The sequence below is a fragment of the Nerophis lumbriciformis genome, linkage group LG29, assembly GCF_033978685.3.
Source record: "Nerophis lumbriciformis linkage group LG29, RoL_Nlum_v2.1, whole genome shotgun sequence".
Lineage (NCBI taxonomy): Eukaryota > Metazoa > Chordata > Actinopteri > Syngnathiformes > Syngnathidae > Nerophis > Nerophis lumbriciformis.
Genome location: NC_084576.2, coordinates 14,722,501 through 14,746,427, shown reverse-complemented (window position 1 = coordinate 14,746,427; position 23,927 = coordinate 14,722,501). Strand labels below are relative to the sequence as shown.

Sequence of the window (23,927 nt, the reverse complement as noted above, 5' to 3'; positions counted from 1 at the left end):
CCTCGCCAAGTAGTTCTACTCACTTGCCACTTCCTGTGCAGCTCTTGGGGGTCTCGTCTGACCTCTATGTACAACACAGCCCAGCAGTCGCCTCCCTTCTCCTCCTCCTCCTCCTCCGCCGTCACCTCCTGGTCCTCCTCGCTCCCCGGCCGAGGGTCCCATCAGCCTCCGCTCCACAGCAGAGTTCCCGCCGGCGGGGCGGCGGTCGCTTTCGCCGTCCCCGAATCATCCGTCCCGTCCCTGCTCTCCGTCTCCGAGTTCACCGCCATGTTGACCTTCGTCTCCCCCGGCAACATGCGGACCATTGGTGTCTTGTGGGACTTGGAGTCCAGGAATGTGAGGTACCACCAGGCGGAGGGTCAGGCGGCACCGGTGGAGCTTTGTGGCGAGAGGCATCACAATCTACTCCTCAAGAGTAAGCCTTCCCCTTGCTTACTTTAAAATATTCAAGTTCTGGATTTCTGATTCCCTCATTATCGTCTTCCTCTGCAGAAGCGGGAATGTTCCAGGTCTTGTTCTCCGTTTCCCAGCACGACTTGCTCACCAGGCTGATGTTGTTTGGCAGCGCGGCCACCGTCGACGCAATTTGTCACCTAAACAGCTGGGGGCGCTGCTCCATCCCCATCCACTCCCTGAAGGTAGGAGGCAGACTTTTGCGCGTTCTCTGCATCATTCACAATCCATGTCGTGTTGTCGTGTGTCGCAGGCGGGAGTGAAGAACCGTCAGCTGGACACGGTGGATTTCTACCTGAAGAGCAAAGAAAACCTCCTGAAGACGTCGAGCGCCTCCAGCTTGAAAGAACGTACGACGTGCGAACCTCCTCGTGATGTGCTTTTCAATACACCTTAAAGTTGTTTTCCCCTGCAAAAGGCGTCCAGACGCTGTGTCCCGCCTTGGACCTGCTCTGCTCCGCCATCAGGGAATCCAACAGTGACGCGCAGAGCCGGCAGTTCTCTGAACAGCTGCTCAGCATAACGCTCAACTTTGTCAACGCTCAGATACGTTACATACTCACTCACATGCATTGTAAGACATCGTTAGCCAGTTGATAGTATTCAATGCTACTTTGGCATTAGCACCGTGTGTCTCCTGAGTGAGTGTGTATTGGTGTGCGCAGACGAGGAAGAAGATGTGCGGAGCTGCGTGGACGTCCTGAACGAGTACCTCGCGGAGCTTCGAACCTTCATGAAGAAATATCCGTGGCCTGCAGGGGGAGACACCCACAAACGCGACGTGCCTGCTGAGACGGAAGAGGACGAGTGGGAGCTGCTGCCCATCGAGGTGACTCCTGGTCATTTGGTCAACGTTACAAAGTTCATGCATCTTAAGTAGGAGTGCACAAAAAAATCGATTCACATCAGAAAAACAATTCTTATTTATCCCGATTCCTAATTGATTCCATCCATCCATCCATTTTCTACCGCTTATTCCCTTCGGGGTCGCGGGGGGTGCTGGAGCCTATCTCAGCTACAATCGGGCGGAAGGCGGGGTACACCCTGGACAAGTCGCCACCTCATATAATTAAAAAAAAAAACATAAAACTTTTTTTTTTTTTTAATAAGAATCAATTAAAAAAATGCTTTTAGGCCATTTCTTGCAAACAGAATGAGCTTTTTTTAACCTGTTTTTGATCAAAGTTTCATGATGAATATTATACCAAATAATACATTGTGAGAATTGGTTTGATTCGAGAATCGATTCCGAATTGAATCGTCACCCCAGGAATCGGAATTGAATCGAAATGTTAGGTGCTCAAAGATTCATACCCCTAATGTTAAGCGGTCAACATTACAAAGTTCATGCATCTTAAGTAGGAGTGCACAAAAAAATTGATTCACATCGGAAAAGCAATTCTTATTCATCCCGATTCTTAATTGATACATAATTAAAAAAAAACAAAAAAAACCTTTTTTTTTTTAATAGGAATCCATTTTTAAAAAGATGCTTCTCGGCCATTTCTTGCAACCAGAAGGAGCTTTTTTAACCTTTCGCCAGTTTTGATAAAAGTTTCATGATAAATACTATACCAAATAATACATACAGTTCTCGAATCGGTTTGATTTGAGAACCGATTCCGAGTCAAATCATCACCCCAGGAATCAGAATCGAATTGAAACGTTAGGTGCCGAAAGATTCAAACCCCTAATGTTAAGCTGACACCTCAAGATGAACATAACACTTCCTTGCACTCCAGAGTAGTGAATATTGACAATATGTGTTGGGGCTTGGTGATTATGGCAAACATAATAATCACAATTATTTTAATTGCTATTGTAACCACGATTAATTACACAATTATTCATTAATTTGAAAACATGAATTGTTATTGCATCACCAAAACGCAACTTTAAATATAGTTAAAAAAACCGGATGTAAATTAATAACGAATTAACCACAACAAGTAAAATGATAATAGTAATAACAATATATTTGAATGAAAATAGCTAAAACACCCCAATAAGATTAAGTTTTTCCGTTTGGTTTTTAATTCCGTTTTATTCATTTTACACTTATTTTACCACCATTGACTGTGTGCTCTTTGTGTCAAATACAATTTAATAAAATGTTTGTTAATTACAGTAAATGCAAAATTACTCACATTTATTTTTGCAATACATCTTTGGACAATTTTGACCAGTATTTTAGGTCAATGCATAATAATTGTGTAGATGTATCAAAAAGTGTTTTAAGTTCATTATGCTTGTGTAAGGTACTTTATTTTGTTAGCACAGTCAGACCGGATGTGGCGTACCTCGCTATTATTGTGACGGGGGAAATGTGCTGCGCTGTTGTCTTCAACTTGATGAGTAGAGGGGACTTGAGGCAAAAAAAATGAGAGTCCCTCTAAAGTTGCTACTGCTGTTTATACATTATTGTTACATCAATGTGTCGTTCACAACAACACAAGCAGATGAGATGTGTTGTGGGTGTATCGATTGTTCTTGCTAGCTTTAAATTTGTAGTTTAGTCGCCGTTTCAAAGTGATCTTCTCAACGTTTAGTTCAGGATGTGTTTCGGGGATGAATGAGCGGTCCCAGACACATTATTTACCCAAACAAATGTTTCTTCTCCTTACAATGACAACATTTCACTCACATTTATGTCAATTTCCCTGATATTTTGCGTTTAACAGCAGATTCTGTTTTATTGGCCAATTATCTGATTCCGTCGGCAGATATGTGAATGCGGAAATCATATGCCTTACTGTTTTTGTTGAGTTTAGTGATTATTGATAAGGCATCCTAGCGTTGTGACAAAAAGTAGCAACCATGAGGGGTGTAAAAAAATGGAAATGTCTAATTAATCGCAATTCTTATTTGTAACAATTCCTAATCGATTAAAAAAAAATATATATAAAAATAAAATAAACATATATGTGTGTGTGTGTGTGTGTGTGTGTGTGTGTGTGTGTGTATATATGTATATGTATATGTATATATATATATGTGTGTGTGTGTGTGTGTGTGTGTGTGTGTGTGTGTGTGTGTGTGTGTGTGTGTGTGTGTGTGTGTGTGTGTGTGTGTATATATATGTATGTATGTATGTGTATATATATATATATATATATATATATGTATATGTATGTATATATGTATGTATATATGTATATGTATGTGTATATATATATATATGTATACATATATATATGTATATGTGTGTGTGTGTATATATATGTATATTTTTTTAATCTGGTCCGTCCAGCCAGACAATTCATTGTTGTTGATCATATCTGTTGTACAGATTTACTTAAGAAAAGATAAGTGTTGGATACTTCTCTTGCCTTTTTTGTATTCGACTTTATTAAATGTTCGGGTAGCATTTTTTTAAGATTAAGTTTTCTTTTAAGTAATATACATTTATCAGTGCTGTTTATCTATTCTATGGAGGAATTTAGTTAATCATAGAACTGGCACCCAATGTTATTAAGTTAAGTATGGATTTTGATACGAGAATTGATTCTGAATCGAATCGTTACCCCCAAGAATCGAATCGCATTGAATCGTGTGGTGCTCGAAGATTCACAGCCCTTGCAACCATGGTGAGATCACAAACGTCTGGTAGAGATGCTTTTTCCCACTCATTCAATCCTCCTCTGTTTCATCGTCACAAGCTTCGGAATTTGCATGCACGTTGCATGGCCACTAATCGCTTTTTTTCCGATTATTATATTTTCATGACCGTGAGAAACCATAATCAAAATCAAAATTCGATTAATTGTCCAGCCCTGATGTGTGTGTGTGTGTGTGTGTGTGTGTGTGTGTGTGTGTGTGTGTGTGTGTGTGTGTGTGTGTGTGTGTGTTGCAGGAATTGGTCCGGTTGTCCGTCCTGACAAATGACATTCCCAGAGCTCAAGCGGCCTTGAGGAGGCGGGGTCGTCCAGACTGGCGTCTGTCGGCCATTAGGGCGGTGGGCCTGCGCCAGGTCTTCTGCTGCTTGCAACAGCGAGACCTGGAGACCGCCAACACGCTCCTCACCAACATGGTGAGTGTCAGCTCAAGACACACGACCTCATTCACTTCCAGATGTTTTGGCTCCGCCTCCAACACATTCAATATGAAGAAACTCATCACCCTACTTGTTTGTCAGGGATTCAACGTGAAGAACGAACTGCATCGGATTTGCATCTATACGGATGATGAGGACCTGCGGGAGTTTGTGGTGAGTCCTCTACTTCCTGTCATCACTTCCTCTCTTTGCCTCGGCTGAGTCTCTGATTGGCCACCTGCTCAGGGGGAGGAGCTGTCCAGGCGGGCCCACTTTTCCGAGGAGGAGAGTCAAAGCGTTGTATTCATCAAGGAGGTGAAGCGTCTTTTGTTACTTCCGGCTTCCCGCCATCCAAAGGTCCGCTACTCCAGCAGGTGAGCGTCCTGCCTTACTCTCCGGTCGCCATAGCAACATGGCCGCAACACAATCCTTATCATGACATTCCACTCCTTTGCAGGGTGGTGGAGGTGTTCCTCAGGGAATCTGCAGGCAGGGAGGTTATGGAGGAGGTGTTGGGACAGAAGGGGCCCGTGGAGGAGGATGAGGAGGCGGGGCTTTGGAAGAATATGAGACTCGACTGGGTGAAGAACTGGAACCAGATCAGCAGAACTGCCATCCTGCTGTCCAGACGCCGGCCCTCAGGTAGAAAATGTTGGAGGGCTGGATTGTTTGCAAATTCAGGACGCACTATTTGTTTTCTAGATTTGAGCAAGTGTGACGCCGCCGTCTTATGGCGTCACATGACCGCCCTCCACAACCACTGCGGCGTTGTCGACTGGATCAGGAGCATCGAAGCCTCTGATGCCTCCCACTGGCCGGAGTTAACCCCAGAAGTGGTGAACGACAACACGTTGTGCAGCTTCTTCCTGAAGGAGGTCATCCTGGACCTACTGGCCAGGTGGGGCGGTGTTTTTCACCACGACCATGCAGACGACTCGCTGACTTCTTGTGTTCTCCCTGCAGGAGGGGTGTGTTCATCCCGGATGAGCTCGCAGACTTGGAGCAGCTATTGTGGCGGCTAGCTCAAGGGGGAGGGTTGATGGCGTCCGCCCCTCCCCTCCCACAGTACCGTTCGCCGCTCGGTCTGGACCTCCACGCTCTGGTCATCAGCTGGTGTCTGGAGCGCGGTCTGCAGTACCTTCTCTACGCCTACTTGGAGCACTACAGGTGCGCTCGCCAAAATGCCCCCGTGTCAAGCTAGCTGCTTATAGCGTGTTGTTTGGGTCCTCTGCAGCCTAACGCCCAGGAACTGTCCTCTCCTGGCTGCTGGTGGCTCCACCCCAACTCAACCCTGGTCTGACATGCTGGTGAAGATCCAGGAGATCAGCAGAGACCTGACAGGTGGACAGCACACGTACAAAGTGCTGTCATGGCTTCAGTCTTATTCAGGGCTTTTTCCCGTGTGTTCCCCCAGACCCAGGACTGATTTTCCAGGCCAGTCTGACCAGCGCTCAGGTTCTGTTACCAGGCAGCCCGCCGTCCCTCAGCAGCCTTCTTCTGGAGGGTCACAGTCTGCTCGCCCTCGCCACCATCATGTTCGCCCCTGGAGGCGTCGACCAGGTAAAGACCAGGTGTAAAAATATAAATGCTTCCTGATCTCTGAACTCTGATCTACTTCCTGGTTGTCAGGTGGTGTTGCAGGGTGAAAGGACGCCCAGGGCGGCGCGCTCCGTCGATCCTCAACTGATGAAGTTGGCACTGACGGCGTATCCCAAACTGAAGGCCGCATTGTTCCCCGCAGGACCGATAGGACTCTGCCTGTTTTCTGACATCTCCATCTACCACCTGCTGCAGGTGTGTCCACAGTCCACTCAGAGACAAACATGTCGGGTCTTCTTACACGGTTCTGTGTCTCTTACAGTCCCTCCATCCGCTCGACCCTTCCAGGCTTTTCGGCTGGCAGGCGGCAAACTCCCTCAACTCAAGCAGTAGGTGGCATCCATCTGTAGAACCTAGCGCTGGACAATTTATCGAATTTCGATTTTGGCTTGCTGTTGTTGTATTTGTTTATTTGAAGGACAATGTGCAGTTACAGTACATTAAAAAGATGGCTGCACCAGATTTAGCACCATGCTAATTTCAATCTGTAGTCCTGTAATGGCACATTTAAAATCCGCAATTAAAATTACACAAGATTTAAAATACATAACAAGATTGAAATTACATAATGAAAAGCAAGTTAAAATACAAGTTCAATACATAGAGAAAGTGCGAGTTACAAATCAGTGTACCGTCAAGTTAAAGTATTCTAGCAGCATCATTTAAAATGCAGAAGTATATAAAGGCAACAGTGTTTATCAAAGTCCACATAACACAGTATACAGTGTATTAGCCATCAGATGGTACCCACAAGGGTATCATCCAATAGCTATACTAGGGGTGTGGGAAAAAATCGATTCAAATTCGAATTGCGATTCTCACGTTGTGCGATTCAGAATCGATTCTCATTTAAAAAAAGTCGATGTATTTATTTATATATATATATATATATATATATATATATATATATATATATATATATATATATATATATATTTATTTATTTATTTTTATTTTTTACTAATCAATCCAACAAAACAATACACAGCAATACCATAACAATGCAATCCAATTCCAAAACCAAACCCCGACCCAGCAACACTCAGAACATATTGTTGTCTTGGATTTACATTTGTGTGTTTACATTATTGCAATCAGTTGATAAAACATTGTCCTTTACAATTATAAAAGCTTTTTACAAAAATCTACTACTCTGCTTGCATGTCAGCAGACTGGGGTAGATCCTGCTGAAATCCTATGTATTGAATGAATAGAGAATCCTTTTGAATCGGGAAAATATCGTTTTTGAATCGAGAATCGCGTTGAATCGATTTTGAATCGAATCGTGACCCCAAGAATCGATATTGAATCGAATCGTGGGACACCCAAAGATTTGCAGCCCTACTATATACCCCATTGGTACTGCATGCGTAAACAAGATGGCGTTAATATACTATTAGACTGGTACTCTGGTGGTCATTAGATGGTACCTGCGTGGGGTATCATCTGATGGCCAAATATCCGTCTCGTTTTGTCACGATCATAAAAATATTATAATCTAAAAAAAACATTAATAGGTCACGTAATCTACATGCAAATTCCTGAGCTTGCAATAGTAAAACTGATGAGTGAGCATTGGAGTGAAAACAAGTTTGGGATCTCACCATGGTTGCTACTTTTCTTTTGACACAATGCTAGTATGCCTCGTCAATAATTACAAAACTAAAAAAAAAAAAAAAAAAGTAAGGCATTTCCACGTTCGCGTACCCATGGACCGAGTCACATAATTGGCCAATAAATTGGAATTCACTGTTAAACGCGGGATATCAGGGAAATTGACATACATTTGAGTGAAATGTTGTGATTTTAAAGAGAAGGAACATTTGTTTGGGAAAGTAATGTGTCCGGTACTGCTCATTCATCTCTGAAACGTGTACTGAACTAAACAATGTCGAGATGGCAACTTGAAACACCGACGTAACTACAGTACGAAGCTAAAGCGAACAAGAACAATCCATACACACACAACCTATCTCATCTGTTGTTGTGAACGACATCACCAATGTAAGATCAACGTACAAACAGGACAGCAGTCGCAACTTGAGAGGCTCTTTTTTTTTTTCCAAACGGCCTCAATTCGTCTCCTAACTTGTCAAGCTCAGAAAAGCAGCATAATTTTTCCCTTCACAATAACAGCGGTGTGCGCAGCAAAATAAAGGTATCAAAAAAGTACCTGACACAAGCATAATGTACTTAAAGCACTTATTGATGCATTTACAAAAAATATTATGCTTTTACCTAATATATTGGTCAAAATTGTCTAAATATGTTTTGCACCAGAAAATGTTTGTGTTTTATTGATTATTATGACACAACAAGCATACACTCTACAGTGGTAAAATAAGTGTAAAAGGTAAAAAACAATTTAAAAAAAATAAAATGGAAAAACTGATTTTTTTGTTTTTTTTAATATGGCTTTTATTATTTTGATTTATTGTTGTTAACGTGTTACGATTGTTTTACTTGTTCTTTATTTGTTACTAATTTGTATCCATTGTTTATTTATTTATTTATATTTACAGTTGAATTTTGGTTGTAAAATAAATACTTATGTTTTCAAATTAATTAGTAATTGTGTTATTAATCATCATTTTAATATAAATTTAAAAAATGTTGATTATTATTTTTGCTATAATCGTCCAGTGGTTTTCACGTGTGCCGTGTCTCCATAGAAACCACTGAGCTGCCCCACTTCTCCAGCCCACAGCTGGTGGACAGCTTCGCTCTGGTGGACAATTTAGACTATTTGTACTACGTGCAACATGGCCGACCATCCTTTGCCCTCGCCACCTTCCTGCTGCAGCAGCTGATTGGATGCGACCACGTCGACCGGCTGTGAGTCGCTCTCGGGGGCAAAGCTACTTCTAAGCATGGGTGATAATGATGTGCGTGTATGTGCATTAGTCTGCAGCAGGCCCAGCAGCACGTGCACCGGCTGGCTGTGCAGAATTTCAACATGGCGTCGGTGGCGGCGGCCGCTGTCTGTTTCTGTGAGCTGCTAGGAGTCAGCAGCCTCCATCTAAGAGTGGATGTCAAGGTCCTGAATGCCATCTTGACACATTGGACACAACCCAACACACACTGTGGCTACACACAGCCTCTACACACGCTGGGTAAACACACACATTATACACACATGCACGCATACACAGGTGGTAAACACACTCGCCTGTCAGTGTCCAAAGGTGTCAACCTGGTGGAGGCGGAGCCAGGAGCAGCAGAGGAGCTGATTGGCTACCTGGAAGCTGCAGTGATGGACAGCCTGGAAGAGAAGGCTGTAAGCAGGTGAGCTTCATCATCATCATCATCATCATCATCATGATCATCTTCTTTATCATAAAATTTGCTTCCTCCAGGTCGTCGTGGGAGGCGGCTCAGGAGTGGGAGTTGCCTGTGCAGTTCTGTCATCTCCACGCTCTACCTCTCAGCTCTGTTTACCCCACCTACTGCGCACGTGACGGACAGTACATCCACTTCATGTTGTTTGTCCAATTGCACCACTTCCCGACGCAGCAGGTGTGTGACGAGCGGCCGCCACCGATGGCGTTGCCCGTCCTTCCGCTCACCATATTTCTACTTCCTGTCACGCCAGGTTGGATCACTGGTGTTGCAGTTTGGGCCCGCCCTCCAGGACCACATGAGGCTCGCCTTTCAAAACCTGCAGGTCTTCAATCAGGGGTCTTCGGGGGAGCGGGAGTCTCCTTGTGAGCTGTTCCAGGTGCTTCTGAGTAGCCAGAAAGAGGAGGGGCCGAGCAGGTACCTACTTTGGGAGGCTTTAAGACAACGCTGCCCGACGTTAGCCTTGCTGGCCTCTTGTACACAGGTGACCTTAGGCCCGCCCACTACTAAACCACAAGCTTTCTACCTGGACCCTGGACAATGTTAACAGTGTTTGATTGACAGGAGGCGGAGCTGCTCCCGTGCTTGTGTGTGTGGCTATTAACCTCCATCGATGATGTTACCACCAAGGAAGCCACCTCCCACCTGGCTGACACCCCCGAGCACCATGAGTGGACCCTTCACGACCTGTCAATCATCTGGAGGACCCTGCTGGGGCGGGGCCTTGTCAGGCCACTCCTGCGAGGCTTCCAACTCTTCCAGAGGGTAAAGATATAAAAGTTTTCTTCCAGGAGCTTCCTGATCCAGCAAGTGTTGTGGTGGTTTCAGGCCTGCCCCCTGCTGGCGGTGCTCAGCATGTTTGAGTTGTGCTGCGACTACAAGAACTTCTCTGAGGCCAAAGTGAAGCTTCTGGATTTCCAAAGGACGCTTGTCACCGTGAGGATATCGACCATGCTACACACACCATGCGGTCATCATCTTCATTAATGAACTTCTCCTCTCCAGCTGAGGAGTAGCGACCAGGCGCCGCCTGGTGGCCTCCCTCTGCAATGGCTAGAGAGTCAGGCCTCCACCTTGCTCCTCATCATGTTGCAGCGTTGCTCCTCCCAGTACCACCTCCACCGCCTCCTGCTGCTCCTCGCTGATGTCGACACACTCCTTAAGACTGACGGTGAGAGGTCACGCCGCTTGACTTCTTCCTGTCTCCAGGCGCCATCGTCATACTGTCGTGTGTGTGTGGTTGCAGGTGCAGATTTTAAAAAGCTGAGTCAGCTTAGTCAAATTCTGCAGGGGTCGGAAGTCAGCATCTCTCCAAGGTTGCTCCAGTGTGATTCCTCCTCCGTCCAGCAGGTGGAGTTCCAGGCCATCGTGGATTCTCTACAGTCGCGGAGGTTCTACTCACAGGCCCGTCAGGTGGCGGTGCTGGCAGGGCTTCCTGTCCACCGTTTGCTGCTGTGTCAGGTGTGAAATTTAGAAAATGTTTAACAACGTTAGATTTTTGCATGCCGTTTTAATGCCTCTATCATTCCTCCAAATGAAGTTGCTGCAGGAAGTCCAGTGTCAGAGGTCCAAGCGTCAGTGGTCCAGATTGGAGACCCGTGTGACCTTTTGGCACAGGTGTCACCAGCAGCTGCGGGCCGAGAGCGCAGATCCCGAATCAGCCTCCCACTTCTTCCTGTCACAAGCGGAGTCTTTGACGTCCGAATCTTCCGCGGTACCGGAGGCTCAGTCCGAGCTGTTGGCGGTCCGAGAGCGCTGCCTGCTGCTCGGGATTGCCGCTCACTGGCTCTCCCTGTGCAGTCCGGCTCCCGCAGAACAGATAGAAAGCCTGGAGAAGAAGCTGTGGATCAGCCTGGTCCGGCAGCACGCCCTGGTGGCCGCCATGGGAAGGCAGAGCGTTTTCAACCTGCCGCCGCCCGCCGCCACACCTGAAATGAACACATATGAATTCCTCATGAAGGAGTTTTCATTCTCCAACATACCAGAGCTCAACGGCGACACGCTCCTCAGTCTGGAAGGACTCCCTGGCCCGGCTGAGGAACATCTGGATGTGGATCCAGTTCTGAATCCAGCCGAAAAGAACACTCTGGCCGTGCTGGTTGATAGCTTGTTAGACGAAGGAAGCATCCATAAAGCCAGCCGCGTGTGCCGATACTTCTCCTTGTATCATCCCGACGTCTGGCTGGTTCTACGCTGCAGAGGCCTGGCGTCCGGAGAACTCAGCCCCGAAAAAACGCGAGATGTGCCTGAGGCTCCACCCACCATGCTCCTCCACACCTGTAAGAAACATGGCGGGGCAGGAGCGTATTCACCTACTTGGGGGCCCATGGCAAACATAGTAATTGTGGCCCTCCACCTAACAAAAACAACATGGTACAGTCGAACCTCAATTTCCAAACTTAATTGATTGTTGAACATGGTTCGTAAATCGGAAAGTTCATATAGTGAAGCAAATTTCTCCATAAGAAACAACGTAAATATGAATAATTGGTTCCAGCCTTGACAAAAATCCATATTTTTGTGAAGGTTTGTACACTGAATACATTATAAAGTGCTATACAGTACTGCACATCAAACAAACATAACAATGAGGGGATGAATCAACTTTCTATTGACAAGCTAAAACAACAACGACAAAACTGAACTGTCCTGTATGCGCTGCTCTACCAACACGTGCACACACACAGAAGTCCCTTTGGTGCCCTCACACACGATCAGAAATCACACAAATCCTTAACTATAACAACCGTTTTGCTACAAAAATAAACATTATAAAAAGTACAATCCACTTACAGTACATTAACATCAGCAATGGTCCTCTCGCGAGCTGCTCCTTTGCCAAAGGAGTGTGCTCTTGGAAAAGGCGCCGCTGATCGAGACTGTGAAATAAGTCCGCTTTGGCATCTTTTCTTAAAAAAGTTTAATAGGAGCAAGTACAAATTGGCTTCCAGGGGAGCACAAAATGAATGAATGAAGCGCTCGTACACAGACGGTTCGCACACAGAGGCATACTTGGCACGATCTAAAAGTTCGTAAACCAAAAGGCGTGCGTATATCGAGGTTCCACTGTACTTTACCACTGTTGGTCGTAACTGACATGTGACCTGCTCATTAAAGGTTGGCGAGCCACGCAATGAGTATCACTGATCGTAACACTTTTACTAAATTGATGGGAACATTAATATTTTAGAAAAGCGTAAGCCATTATTGCTATTATTGTTAAGGCTGGAAGTGTGTGACTGGTGGGAAAAAGAGAGCTATTGACTTTGGCCGAGATACTTTTTTATGTGATATTTTGGGGACCCTGGAAATCTCGGGGCCCAAAGCAAATAATGGTAAAAACGTCCCTGCCCCAGGCAGCTGTGGCTATTATGTAGCTTACCCACACTAATGTGTGACTGTGGATTGAATGAATGAGGGGTTCTCAGCGTAAAGCACTTTGAGTCACTTGAACAAAATCTTTTTATTATGATTATGATCACTGGTGACAATTCCAGCTGCAAAATAATAACCAGTTTATTCATTCAAGTGTTGGCACTCTTGAATAATTGGACTGCGGAAGCAAAGATTTCGTATTGAACATCCTGTCAACTGTTTTTGTCGTAGCGCCGTCGCTGAGCAGCTTGTCGTCCTTCGTGATGCTGCCCCTTCCTGAAGACGAGCTGGCGGTGCAGCTCCAGAAGCTGGTGGATCAGTGTCGCCATGGCAGTAATTACTGCAAACAAGTCCTTAGCCTCTACCAGCTGTCCAAGGTAAGCGACCTTTCCATCGTGGCTTACTCACATCAGCAAAGTACAGTAGCTGAAAATATTGCATGCGAGACCATGCCAAGATGTCTCTCTGGAGGGCGTTCTTGTCAGAAGTCCATGACTCCTTCTGCTGAGTTTTTGATGACAACGATTCACGAGCAGTCTAATATTATAATCGTAGTTGTGACACATCAATCACGGGATAATTTTAGAAGTGTGGTCCCCTGCTGCTTATTAGAAACATTGCAGACATGAGCTTTTAGCACAACTTTATTTAAAGATGCCATATTTGACTAATTGTAAATAAGTGTCAGGGTCTCGATCCTAGTTTAATAATACTTTATTATATGGCTGTAGCTTCAATGCTAATGAGCCGTGTTTGTCTCCAAGAAGCGCTATTGTGCATTTTATCCACTGGTTACCAGAGATGTTCCGTTTATGGTTTTATGCCGCCGATTCTGATACTGATCGTCTATGAGGGATATGGGCAGATACCAATACTGATATTGCTGCTTTAACTGTACTTTTTTCTATTTATTGCAGTTAAACAGTGTAACAATATCAACGCAATATTCAAATTAGTTTCTTGATTTATATTATTACTAGAGATGTCCGATAATATCGGCCGATAAATGCGTTAATATGTAATATCGGAAATTATCTGTATCGGTTTTTTTATTATCGGAATCGTTTTTTTTTTATTTTTTTTATTTTTTATTTTATTTTTATTTTTATTAAATCAACATAAAAAACACAAGATACACTTACAATTAGTGCACCAACCCAAAAAACCTTCCTCCCCCACTCATTCACACTCATTCACACAAAAGGATTGTTTCTTTCTGATATTAATATTCTGGTTCCTACATTATATATCAATATATATCAATACAGTCTGCAAGGGATACAATCCGTAAGCACACATGATTGTGCGTGCTGCTGGTCCACTAATAGTACTAACCTTTAACAGTTAATTTTACTCATTTTCATTCATTACTAGTTTCAATGTAACTGTTTTTATATTGTTTTACTTTCTTTTTTATTCAAGAAAATGTTTTTAATTAATTTTATAAATTTTTTTTAAAGTACCTTATCTTCACCATACCTGGTTGTCCAAATTAGGCATAATAATGTGTTAATTCCACGACTGTATATATCGGTTGATATCGGTATCGGTTGATATCGGCAGTGTTGGGTTAGTTACTGAAAAACAGTAACTAGTTATAGTTACTAGTTGCTTCATTTCAAAAGTAACTCAGTTACTTACACCAAAAAGTAATGCGTTACTGTGAAAAGTAACTATTTAGTTACTTCTTTTTTTTTTAAAGCTCCAATTAATGCCCTTTTAGCCTTTATTTCAGTACTGTTATTGCACTGGAGAATAATACAATCTGTTGATCAACTTGACATACATTTGTATCACTGAACTCTGCTAAGCAATGTGGTCGACATACAACACACAAAGACAAAGATATGTTACAAAGGCCAATTTGTTTCTGGCCAGAACAAATTGACAAAACTATTTTAAATAGCTGCAACATAACATACATAAGTAACAAACAGCATAATAACAGCATAGCTGTAAAGCAAGAAAGGCACACACTACATACACAAAGCCTAACCAGGCATTTTTTCCTCAAGAAATTCTGACACAAAATCATGTCTGAAGGCCAGAACACTCTACACATTTCCCCAGTTTTAGTTTAGAGATAAGGAAAGATTGGCCTGGCCCACTAGCATCCCTCTTTATGATTGACAGAGTGTGTGTACCTTCAGTTCTGAAAGATGAGCAGAGGCAGAGTTAATCCTTACGTGGTGAAGTGTCATTGGAGTCTCTGTCTCTCTTTACTAGCTTCGTTGAAGCATGTTGCTATGTAGCTTGTTTCAGCAGATTTGAATTGCTGTTTTGGGCAGTAGATGGGATCTTTGATCCAAAGCACAATTTACATTTAACTAAATTGTTATTTTCTTTGTGCTCGACAAAAGAAAAGTAGTGAAAATATCTCCATGTTAGCAAACTCGACTTCTGGCTCCGCCATGATCAGACACGCCCCCCTCCCCCCTCTCCTCCCTCCACACACTCACACTCACACTCACACACAGAGCGCGTGTCTCTCTCTCTTCTCCGGCTTGTGACACAAGAAGAATCAGAACGATGACACAGCAGCCCTCCGATAAAACACACTTTATACTACAAAAAAAGTAACGTAAAATAACGCAGTAACGCATCATGTAGTAACGGTAACTGAATTACTGAATATAAAAAAATAACGCGTTAGATTACTAGTTACCGCCGAATCTAACGGCGTTACAGTAACGCGTTACTTTGTAACGCGTTAGTCCCAACACTGGATATCGGTATCGGTAATTAAAGAGTTGGACAATATCGGAATATCGGATATCGGCAAAAAGCCATTATCGGACATCCCTAATTATTACATACAATTTGTTGATCAAAACAAAGTCAATAGTACACAATAACTAAGCAAAAGCACAAACTAGTGTCAAAAAAAAGATTTCAAATGTGCAAATGGTCCCCGGGTCACCCTGCTTATTAATCTACTTATTATTTTCCTTTTAATAGCTGCTTACTTTCCGTTGTAAAATACTTCCATCTACCCTTCAACTTTACCAAGCACTTATTTGTTTGTGTTGTGTAAAGTTAGCTTAGCAGTTATCTCGGTGTGTGTAACACACAGGTGTCAAACTCAAGGCCCGGGGGCCAGACCTGGACCGCCACATCATTTTGAATGGCCCGTGAAAGCTTGGAAATAATATGCATCAATGAATTAGTTTATCTTTCTTTCTTTTTCTATTTTGACAGAAAAAAATACATATATCTTATATATATCTGTATACATCAGTATATATCTTTTAAACTTTATCTATCTTATAATGCAACAGATATTATATTATTATACATTCTGAACATTTTGGGGGGTTAAAAACATACACAAATATCTACTTATAGCCTTATGATTTCAAAGCAAGTTATCCATCAAATTGTACACTGTAAACTAGGGATGTCCCGATCCAGGTTTTTGCACTTCCGATCCGATACCGATATTGTTTTTGCACTTCCGATCCGATACCGATACTGACCGATACTGGCCTATCCGAGCATGTATTAAAGTTTAAAGTTATTTAGCCTACTTAGTTGTCAGAATCATGTTGAAAAGGGTTTTAGTACTCTTGATAACAACTAACCAGCTGAATTAGGGGAGTTTGAATAATACACAATGGTTGGTAACAAGAAACTGACCTGTCTATTCAAGGATAAACACAAAATAGACAAAATTATACATGACAAACAGAAATGGCATCATTGAAACTAGGGCTGGGCGATATGGCCTTTTTTTATATTGCGATATTTTAAGGCCATATTGCAATACACGATATATATCTCGATATTTTGCCTTAGCCTTGAATGAACACTTGATGCATATAATCACAGCAGTATGATGATTCTATGTGTTTTGATTGATTGATTGAGACTTTTATTAGTAGGTTGCACAGTGAAGTACATATTCCGTACAATTGACCACTAAATGGTAACACCCCAATAAGTTTTTCAACTTGTTTAAGTCGGGGTCCACTTAAATTGATTCATGATACAGATATATACTATCAGATATATACTATCATCATAATACAGTCATCACACAAGATAATCACATTGAATTATTTACATTATTTATAATCCGGGGTGTGGAGGGGGGCGCCTGATGTAAGTGTCAAAAAGACAGCCAAAAGAGTTTGATATGAGAATAAATCTAAAGTTAAAATATAGGGTAGAAATGCACCCATTTGCAGGAAATGTAGTCTTGATTTTCAAAATGTTCTTTCAATGCTTGCATGTCTACATTAAAACATTCTTCTTCATACTGCATTAATATATGCTACTTTTAAACTTTCATGCAGAGAAGGAAATCACAACTAAAAAAATCACTATTTTTTTCATACGGTGTTGATCTGGAAATGTTTGCCTCGGCATTTTGCCTAGGGCGCCAGATTGGTTAGGGCCGGGCCTGGTCTCGACAGACGTTACAATATTTGAACAATGATGACGAAAACTGTTTTCTCTGTCGTGTCCGTGTGTCGAAAATTGTTATGCGCTTATTTTTTTATTTGATTTTGTGCGTGGCATAGATTTGCTATGCGCAGAGGACGTTTGAGCAGGCGCGCACCTTAGCGGCTGCGCTAGCATCACAGCTAACGTTAGCCATGCTGCTACCTCTCTGCTGGGAGAGGACGTATACGTATGTGACGTGTGACGTGTGTAAGAAGTTGCGCTTGCTGTCTGTGAGAAGGAGACAGAAGAAGGAGTGAAAAGAGCCTGTAGTGCAATGCCAGCAGCTAAAAGCAACTGCGTGAGAATCCATAGACCTGTGGATGTGTTGAAGGTGTGCTGGAAAATGCGGAACAGATATAGGGAGCAGCAGAAAAGTGGAATGTATTATTTAAATCTGTGCGTTGGAAAACACGGACCGGAGTTTAATTTTTTAAACTGGATCTGGATCGGCATTTTCCCATGCCTTGCCGATACGCATTTTTTGGCAAATATCGGCGGCCGATCCGGTCCAAATATCGGATCGGGACATGCCTACTGTAAACATGACAATATATTTTTGTTAAAAACAGCTCGGTCTTCAGAATCCTATCATAAGAAAAAAACTAGTGCCATTTTTACATTTACAGTAATACACTGTATAAACAGCAACCATATTTTTCATGCAAAAAAACTAACAAAAAACTGGCAGCTCAATCACCATAATTTTACAGTAAAATGGAGTGTGACCATTTAACTGTAAATTTTATGGTAAAATTCTGCCATTTTTTGGACCGCAAAATCCAAAGATTTTTTTCTTACAGTGTAGGTAAAATATACATTCACTAATCAAATGCATAGGTAATCGTGTGACAATACCATGCGGCTAATCCTTATACATGTATGTTTCTTGTGTTAATGTTACAAGCGGCCGGCCTTCTAAGGGCAGCCAAAACGGCAATGTGGCCCTCAATGAAAACGAGTTTGACACCCCTGGCGTAACAGGTCCAACCACGTCCTCCAGTGATAATAATACTTGATAATGATACTTAAATCACTAAGAAATGCCGTTTATTTTGTTTAGGGAAGTGGCTACACACTGTGTATGGAGAAACATCTGGTCAGCCGGGCGACTAAAAATAAATATAGCACCGTTTGTGATCGGCGTTGAAAGTCATTAATCGGCAATGGCTATCATATACTTTTTAATGAAAATCGGAAGATACTGCAATGGCTGATGGATCTGCACATTCCCACTTTTTAAATACATACTATAATTTTTGCACTTGACCAACACAATATATGTCATATATGACAAGAATTTAATATTAAAGTGTGGGACAGGAGGACAAACGTTAGCATTGTGCTAACAGTGTTTATTATTACATTTCAACAGCAACAACATGCTAGGTTTGTTTAAAAAAGAAGCACAAAGAGAAAAACAAAACAAAAAACACTGGTCAGAGTTCCAGACTGAAGTTTAAGATGTGTAGTGAAGCCTTCCTTCTCCCATCTAGCTAGAGCTGACCTGGGCAAATTAAGGCCCAGGTCCAGGTTTTCAATCCGGCCCGAAAGACATTCCCAAATATTTTTTTTTTAGATTTTTAGAATGGAAACTGTAGCTGCCATTATGATGTGCGGTGATGTTTTCAAAATACCGTAAGTCTTGGACTATACAAAGTATTTCAATGGTTGGAATCTGCGCTTTTGAATGATATACTAGTTACTATGGTAATCTATGTCACAGCATCTCAGATGAGGTACCAAGCAGTGTGGGTGGGGTGCGTTTCCACAGAGTGTTTCTAGAGTGGCCAGCCTGAAATGCGGATGTCAGGGACAGATGCGGAAGGAGATTTTCACATCAAAGTTCTAAAGCTTAGTGATGTATCAGATTGTAGGTGGGGTTTTTTTTTACCCTTCGCTGTGTTTGTTGCATTTTTGTTGATTGAAAAAATATGTGGATGAGAGGGGGTGTGACGTTCATATGTTGTCAATATTCAGTGTTTTATCGTCCATAGTTAATATTGTAAATCCCACATTCTTTATTTTCATGTACATTCTCATTCAGTAAAAAAAAAAATAATTCCATTAGTTTTTTAAGGTCATAACTTTTTTAGCATTCAATCAAACATTATTGTGAGGTTTTGTATTAGTGTTCCTAAAAATAGATATGCCGCCCCTCAGACACATTTTTTTTTCTCTAAATTTGGCCCCTGAGTCAGAATAATTGCCAAGGCCTGAGCTAGAGGCTGGTCAGAGAGGAAAGGGGTCCATTATGCATAACAGGAGAAGGTAAACAATCGTTAAAAAACAAAGGTGTGTGTGTTGACAGGAGCTGCAGTGTTCCTTCAGTCACATGACCAGGGAAGACCCACGCTCTGTGTTGGAGAAGCTGCTGCTGTCAGAGCATCCTGAACGCTTCCGGAACGCTCAAGTCTTCATCAAAGCTCAGAGCTTCTCTGCCGAAGTGGTGGCCGAGTTAGTGGCCTCCGCCTTGGTTCACGCGCTGCAGGCCTCTGCCCAGGAGCTTCAACCTGGTGCGAGGGGACATCTGTTGATACGCACATGAGCTCCCTCTGACTCACATTCACGTGTTTGTGTTTGTGTGTGTGTGTGTGGCCAGAGAGGCAGGTGTTCAGGCCGTCAGAGGGGCGGGACTCTCTGATCCAGCTGATCACATTGTGTGAAGACCCAAACCTGGTGGGAATGAAAGTTCTGGAGAAACTGAAGAGTGTCCCACTGAGGGACCTGAGCTGCAGTAAGGCACACGTCCAAAAACACACAAACGCACACACACACTGACTGATGCTCACTCGTGTTGTTTTTGTGTTATGTAGTTGTCGAGTTACTGATTGTGGCCCACGACTGCTTCAGTCTGACGTGCAACATGGAAGGAATCGTCAGAGTGCTTCAAGCCGCGCGGCACTTGAGCCACGCCTACCTGGCGCCCGGCGAGCACTACGGCCTGCTTGTGAGCACCACCTCCTGTCCTTTTTCTAAATATGTACCAACACTGAATTGTCCCACTTTTGTTGTAGACATTGAACTAAGCCAGGGCTGTCCAAAGGGTGTCCCCGGTGGCCATTTGCGGCTTGCAGCTTGTTTTTTATTTATTTTATTTTTTTAATTCTAGAGACAAAATTAAAACATCCTGGATGAGCATTACACAAAAAAGCCAGAATATGCAATTTTGAGAGAAATTGCGGGTGAATGCTGAAATGTGCAAGCCGAATTTAAATGCTAATGTTAGAATGCAGACAGAATTTGTCAAGTACCAAGTCATATGACTATGAAGCGAACGCTTGTAAAATTAGCTGAAAAAGTTAGCATGCTAACAGTTAGAATGTGTCAACTACCAAGTCATATGACTATCAAGCGTATGCTTGGAAAATTAGTTGAAAAAGTTAGCATGCTAACAGTTAGATTGTGTCAAGTACCAAGTCATATGACTATGAAGCGTACGCTTGTAAAATTAGCTGAAAAAGTTAGCGTCAGTTAGATTGTGTCAAGTACCAAGTCATATGACTATGAAGCGTATGCTTGTAAAATTAGCTGAAAAAGTTAGCATGCTAACAGTTAGAATGTGTCAAGTACTAAGTCATATGACTATGAAGCGTACGCTTGTAAAATTAGCTGAAAAGTTAGCATGCTAACAGTTAGATTATGTCAAGTACTAAGTCATATGACTATGAAGCGTACGCTTATAAAATTAGCTGAAAAGTTAGTTAAATTGTGTCAAGTACCAAGTCATATGACTATGAAGCGTACGCTTGTAAAATTAGCTGAAAAAGTTAGCATCAGTTAGATTATGTCAAATACCAAGTCATATGACCATACTTGCCAACCTTGAGACCTCCGATTTCGGGAGGTGGGGGGAGGGGGGCGTGGTCGGGGGTGGGGCGGGGGGGGGGGGGGGGCGTGGTTAAGATATATATATATAAGAAATACTTGACTTTCAGTGAATTCTAGCTATATATATATATATTTTTTTATTACATGTATATATGTATATATATATATATATATATATATATATATATATAAATATATATATATATATAATAAAAGAAATACTTGAATTTCAGTGTTCATTTATTTACACATACACACACATAACACTCATCTACTCATTGTTGAGTTAAGGGTTGAATTGTCCATCCTTGTTCTATTCTCTGTCACTATTTCAGAACACACACATTATACAAATATACATTATAAAATCAATCAGAAAACGGGAGCTCTAATTTGGGAGTCTGAATTAGGATCAGAAGTTCCTATACAAACATTGCGCACTCACGTCGCCTTTTTGTATTGATTACTGCAGCTGTGCACTGGATTCATTCACAAATACAAACTACAACTCACAAACACTTTAGAGTTAGGCTCCACCATCAGAATGTGTACTTAAACTTATAAAGATCACATGGATATTATTCAGTGAGTTGATTTACCAAAACTAACCTGTTATACAGGAGGAAAAAGCACACAGGACGTTTCAATTTTTCACAGACTGGTCGTGCTCATCAGAATGACAAGACACTTCCGGTCTGCAGGTGAGAGCATTCAATTGGGAAGAAACGCCCTACTGCCCCTACTGACCAATGTGAATACTGATAAATGTGTAATGACAGCTCCAAAAACGAATTCAAACCACAAAATAAAATAAATAAATCAACACAAAAAGGTGACACATTATGGGTGGGTCACATATGCATGTACAGTAGATGGCAGTATTGTCTTGTTTAAAAAAGTCACAACATTTCTGTTTAGACAGACGAACTGCTTTACGGGGGACGAAAACTTGACTGCTGTTGTTGTGTGTTGTTACCGCGCTGGGAGGACGTTAATGAAACTGCCTAACAATAAACCCACATAAGAAACCAAGAACTCGCCCTCGATCATTAGCTGTTTATATGGTGGGAAAGCGGACGTGAGAACAGGCTGTCAACACGTCACTCAGGTCCGCATGGAGCTGGAGGGGGCGTGGCCTCCAGCTCCGCCTGAATTTCGGGAGATTTTCGGGAGAAAATTTGTCCCGGGAGGTTTTCGGGAGAGGCGCTGAATTTCGGGAGTCTCCCGGAAAATCCGGGAGGGTTGGCAAGTATGCATACGACTGTGAAGCGTACGCTTTTAAAATTAGCTGAAAAAGTTAGCAGGCTAACAGTTAGATTGTGTCAAGTACCAAGTCATATGACTATGAAGCGTACGCTTGTAAAATTAACTGAAAAATTTAGCATGCTATCAGTTAGATTGTGTCAAGTACCAAGTCATATGACTATAAAGCGTACGCTTGTAAAATTAGCTGAAAAAGTTAGCATGCTAACAGTTAGATTGTGTCAAGTACCAAGGCATATGACTATGAAGCGTACACTTGTAAAATTAGCTGAAAAAGTTAGCATGCTAACAGTTAGATTGTTTCAAGTACCAAGTCATATGACTATGAAGCGTACACTTGTAAAATTAGGCAACATCTTTTAGCACGCTAACAGTTAGCATGTATCAAGTATAAAGTTGTGTGACTGAGACGATTGGCTGTAAAATTGGCTTAAAACGTTAGCATGCTAATGTTAGTATGCCACAAAGTTAACGTAAGCATGCTAACAGTTTCCATGTGTCAAGTACCGAGTTATGACTAAGGTGTTTGGCTGTAAAATTGGCTAAAAAAGTTAGCATGCTAGAATGATACTGTTAGCATGCTAACAGTTAATGTGTCAAGTACCAAGTTATATGAGTTTAAGACATTCCGCTGCAAAACTGGCTGAAAGTTAGCACACTAATGTTAACATGCTAGTGTGCTAACAGTTAACGTTGTGTCAAGTTATACGTTATAAGAGTCTGGGGCGTTTGGCTGCAAAATTGGCTAAAAAGTTAGCACGCTAATTTTAGTAATGCTTCCTGAGGCGGAGCCAATCAATGGCCACGATACTGAACAGCAGACTCTCTTTGTTTTGGTCTCGTCCAGTGGCCAATACTACTGTAGTATTGGTACTTGTACTTCATTTAGTCATTATTATGCTTGAAAATGCATATTGTATATATATTTGTTTATTTTCATATATATAGGCGGTATAGCTCGGTTGGTAGAGCGGCCGTGCCAGCAACTTGAAGGTTCCAGGTTCGATTCCCGCTTCCGCCATCCTAGTCACTGCCGTTGTGTCCTTGGGCAAGACACCCACACTGCTTTAAATGTAACTTAGCTATTGGGTTTCACTATGTAAAGCGCTTTGAGTCACTAGAGAAAAGCGCTATATAAATATAATTCACTTCACTTCAATTTGGGGCAACATTACGTAGAATATGCTTTATTACTGATAACGCAAAGGTAAGATATGGATGTTGTGTTCAGATAGTTTAGCATATTTTGATTGACATATACTGTATTAGTGTTAGTATCTTTAATATATCAAAGTGGTCCCCGCATCCTTAAATTTTTATTTATGCGGCCCTCGCTGGAAAATGTTTTGGACGCCCCTGAACTAAGCATCGGTGTGTTCAGGTGCGCCTGCTGACAGGAATGGGCAGATATAACGAGATGACATACGTGTTTGACCTACTGCATCAAAACCATCGCTTTGAGATGCTGCTGAGGAAGAAGATGGATACAGACCGAGGACAAGTAGGACTCGCACTCTCTCACGCACGCGCACGCAGGATGTAGCACCTCGCCACAATGACTCCGCCCCTTCCCGCAGAGCTCCAGCCTAAA

The 23,927-nt window shown here is 42.4% G+C and overlaps 1 protein-coding gene across 1 annotated transcript in view; it reads left to right on the top strand.

Annotated features, from left to right (window-relative positions):
* Positions 1 to 23,927, top strand: part of spg11 (SPG11 vesicle trafficking associated, spatacsin) — a 33,631-nt gene that overhangs the window by 8,208 nt on the left and 1,496 nt on the right. The window contains exons 6-36 of the mRNA XM_061925012.2: positions 42 to 415; positions 493 to 638; positions 707 to 803; positions 872 to 1,027; positions 1,119 to 1,282; positions 4,307 to 4,483; positions 4,589 to 4,660; positions 4,733 to 4,860; positions 4,944 to 5,128; positions 5,189 to 5,384; positions 5,450 to 5,653; positions 5,721 to 5,827; positions 5,901 to 6,046; positions 6,116 to 6,280; positions 6,348 to 6,414; positions 8,758 to 8,920; positions 8,990 to 9,198; positions 9,262 to 9,370; positions 9,442 to 9,601; positions 9,678 to 9,908; positions 9,989 to 10,189; positions 10,253 to 10,360; positions 10,430 to 10,595; positions 10,671 to 10,885; positions 10,965 to 11,703; positions 13,031 to 13,176; positions 19,554 to 19,758; positions 19,845 to 19,979; positions 20,059 to 20,192; positions 23,718 to 23,837; positions 23,914 to 23,927. The exon at positions 23,914 to 23,927 is cut by the window's right edge and continues 155 nt beyond it. Of these exons, the coding sequence (XP_061780996.2) occupies positions 42 to 415; positions 493 to 638; positions 707 to 803; positions 872 to 1,027; positions 1,119 to 1,282; positions 4,307 to 4,483; positions 4,589 to 4,660; positions 4,733 to 4,860; positions 4,944 to 5,128; positions 5,189 to 5,384; positions 5,450 to 5,653; positions 5,721 to 5,827; positions 5,901 to 6,046; positions 6,116 to 6,280; positions 6,348 to 6,414; positions 8,758 to 8,920; positions 8,990 to 9,198; positions 9,262 to 9,370; positions 9,442 to 9,601; positions 9,678 to 9,908; positions 9,989 to 10,189; positions 10,253 to 10,360; positions 10,430 to 10,595; positions 10,671 to 10,885; positions 10,965 to 11,703; positions 13,031 to 13,176; positions 19,554 to 19,758; positions 19,845 to 19,979; positions 20,059 to 20,192; positions 23,718 to 23,837; positions 23,914 to 23,927 (5,439 nt within the window). The remainder of the gene's footprint in view (positions 1 to 41; positions 416 to 492; positions 639 to 706; positions 804 to 871; positions 1,028 to 1,118; positions 1,283 to 4,306; positions 4,484 to 4,588; positions 4,661 to 4,732; positions 4,861 to 4,943; positions 5,129 to 5,188; positions 5,385 to 5,449; positions 5,654 to 5,720; positions 5,828 to 5,900; positions 6,047 to 6,115; positions 6,281 to 6,347; positions 6,415 to 8,757; positions 8,921 to 8,989; positions 9,199 to 9,261; positions 9,371 to 9,441; positions 9,602 to 9,677; positions 9,909 to 9,988; positions 10,190 to 10,252; positions 10,361 to 10,429; positions 10,596 to 10,670; positions 10,886 to 10,964; positions 11,704 to 13,030; positions 13,177 to 19,553; positions 19,759 to 19,844; positions 19,980 to 20,058; positions 20,193 to 23,717; positions 23,838 to 23,913) is intronic.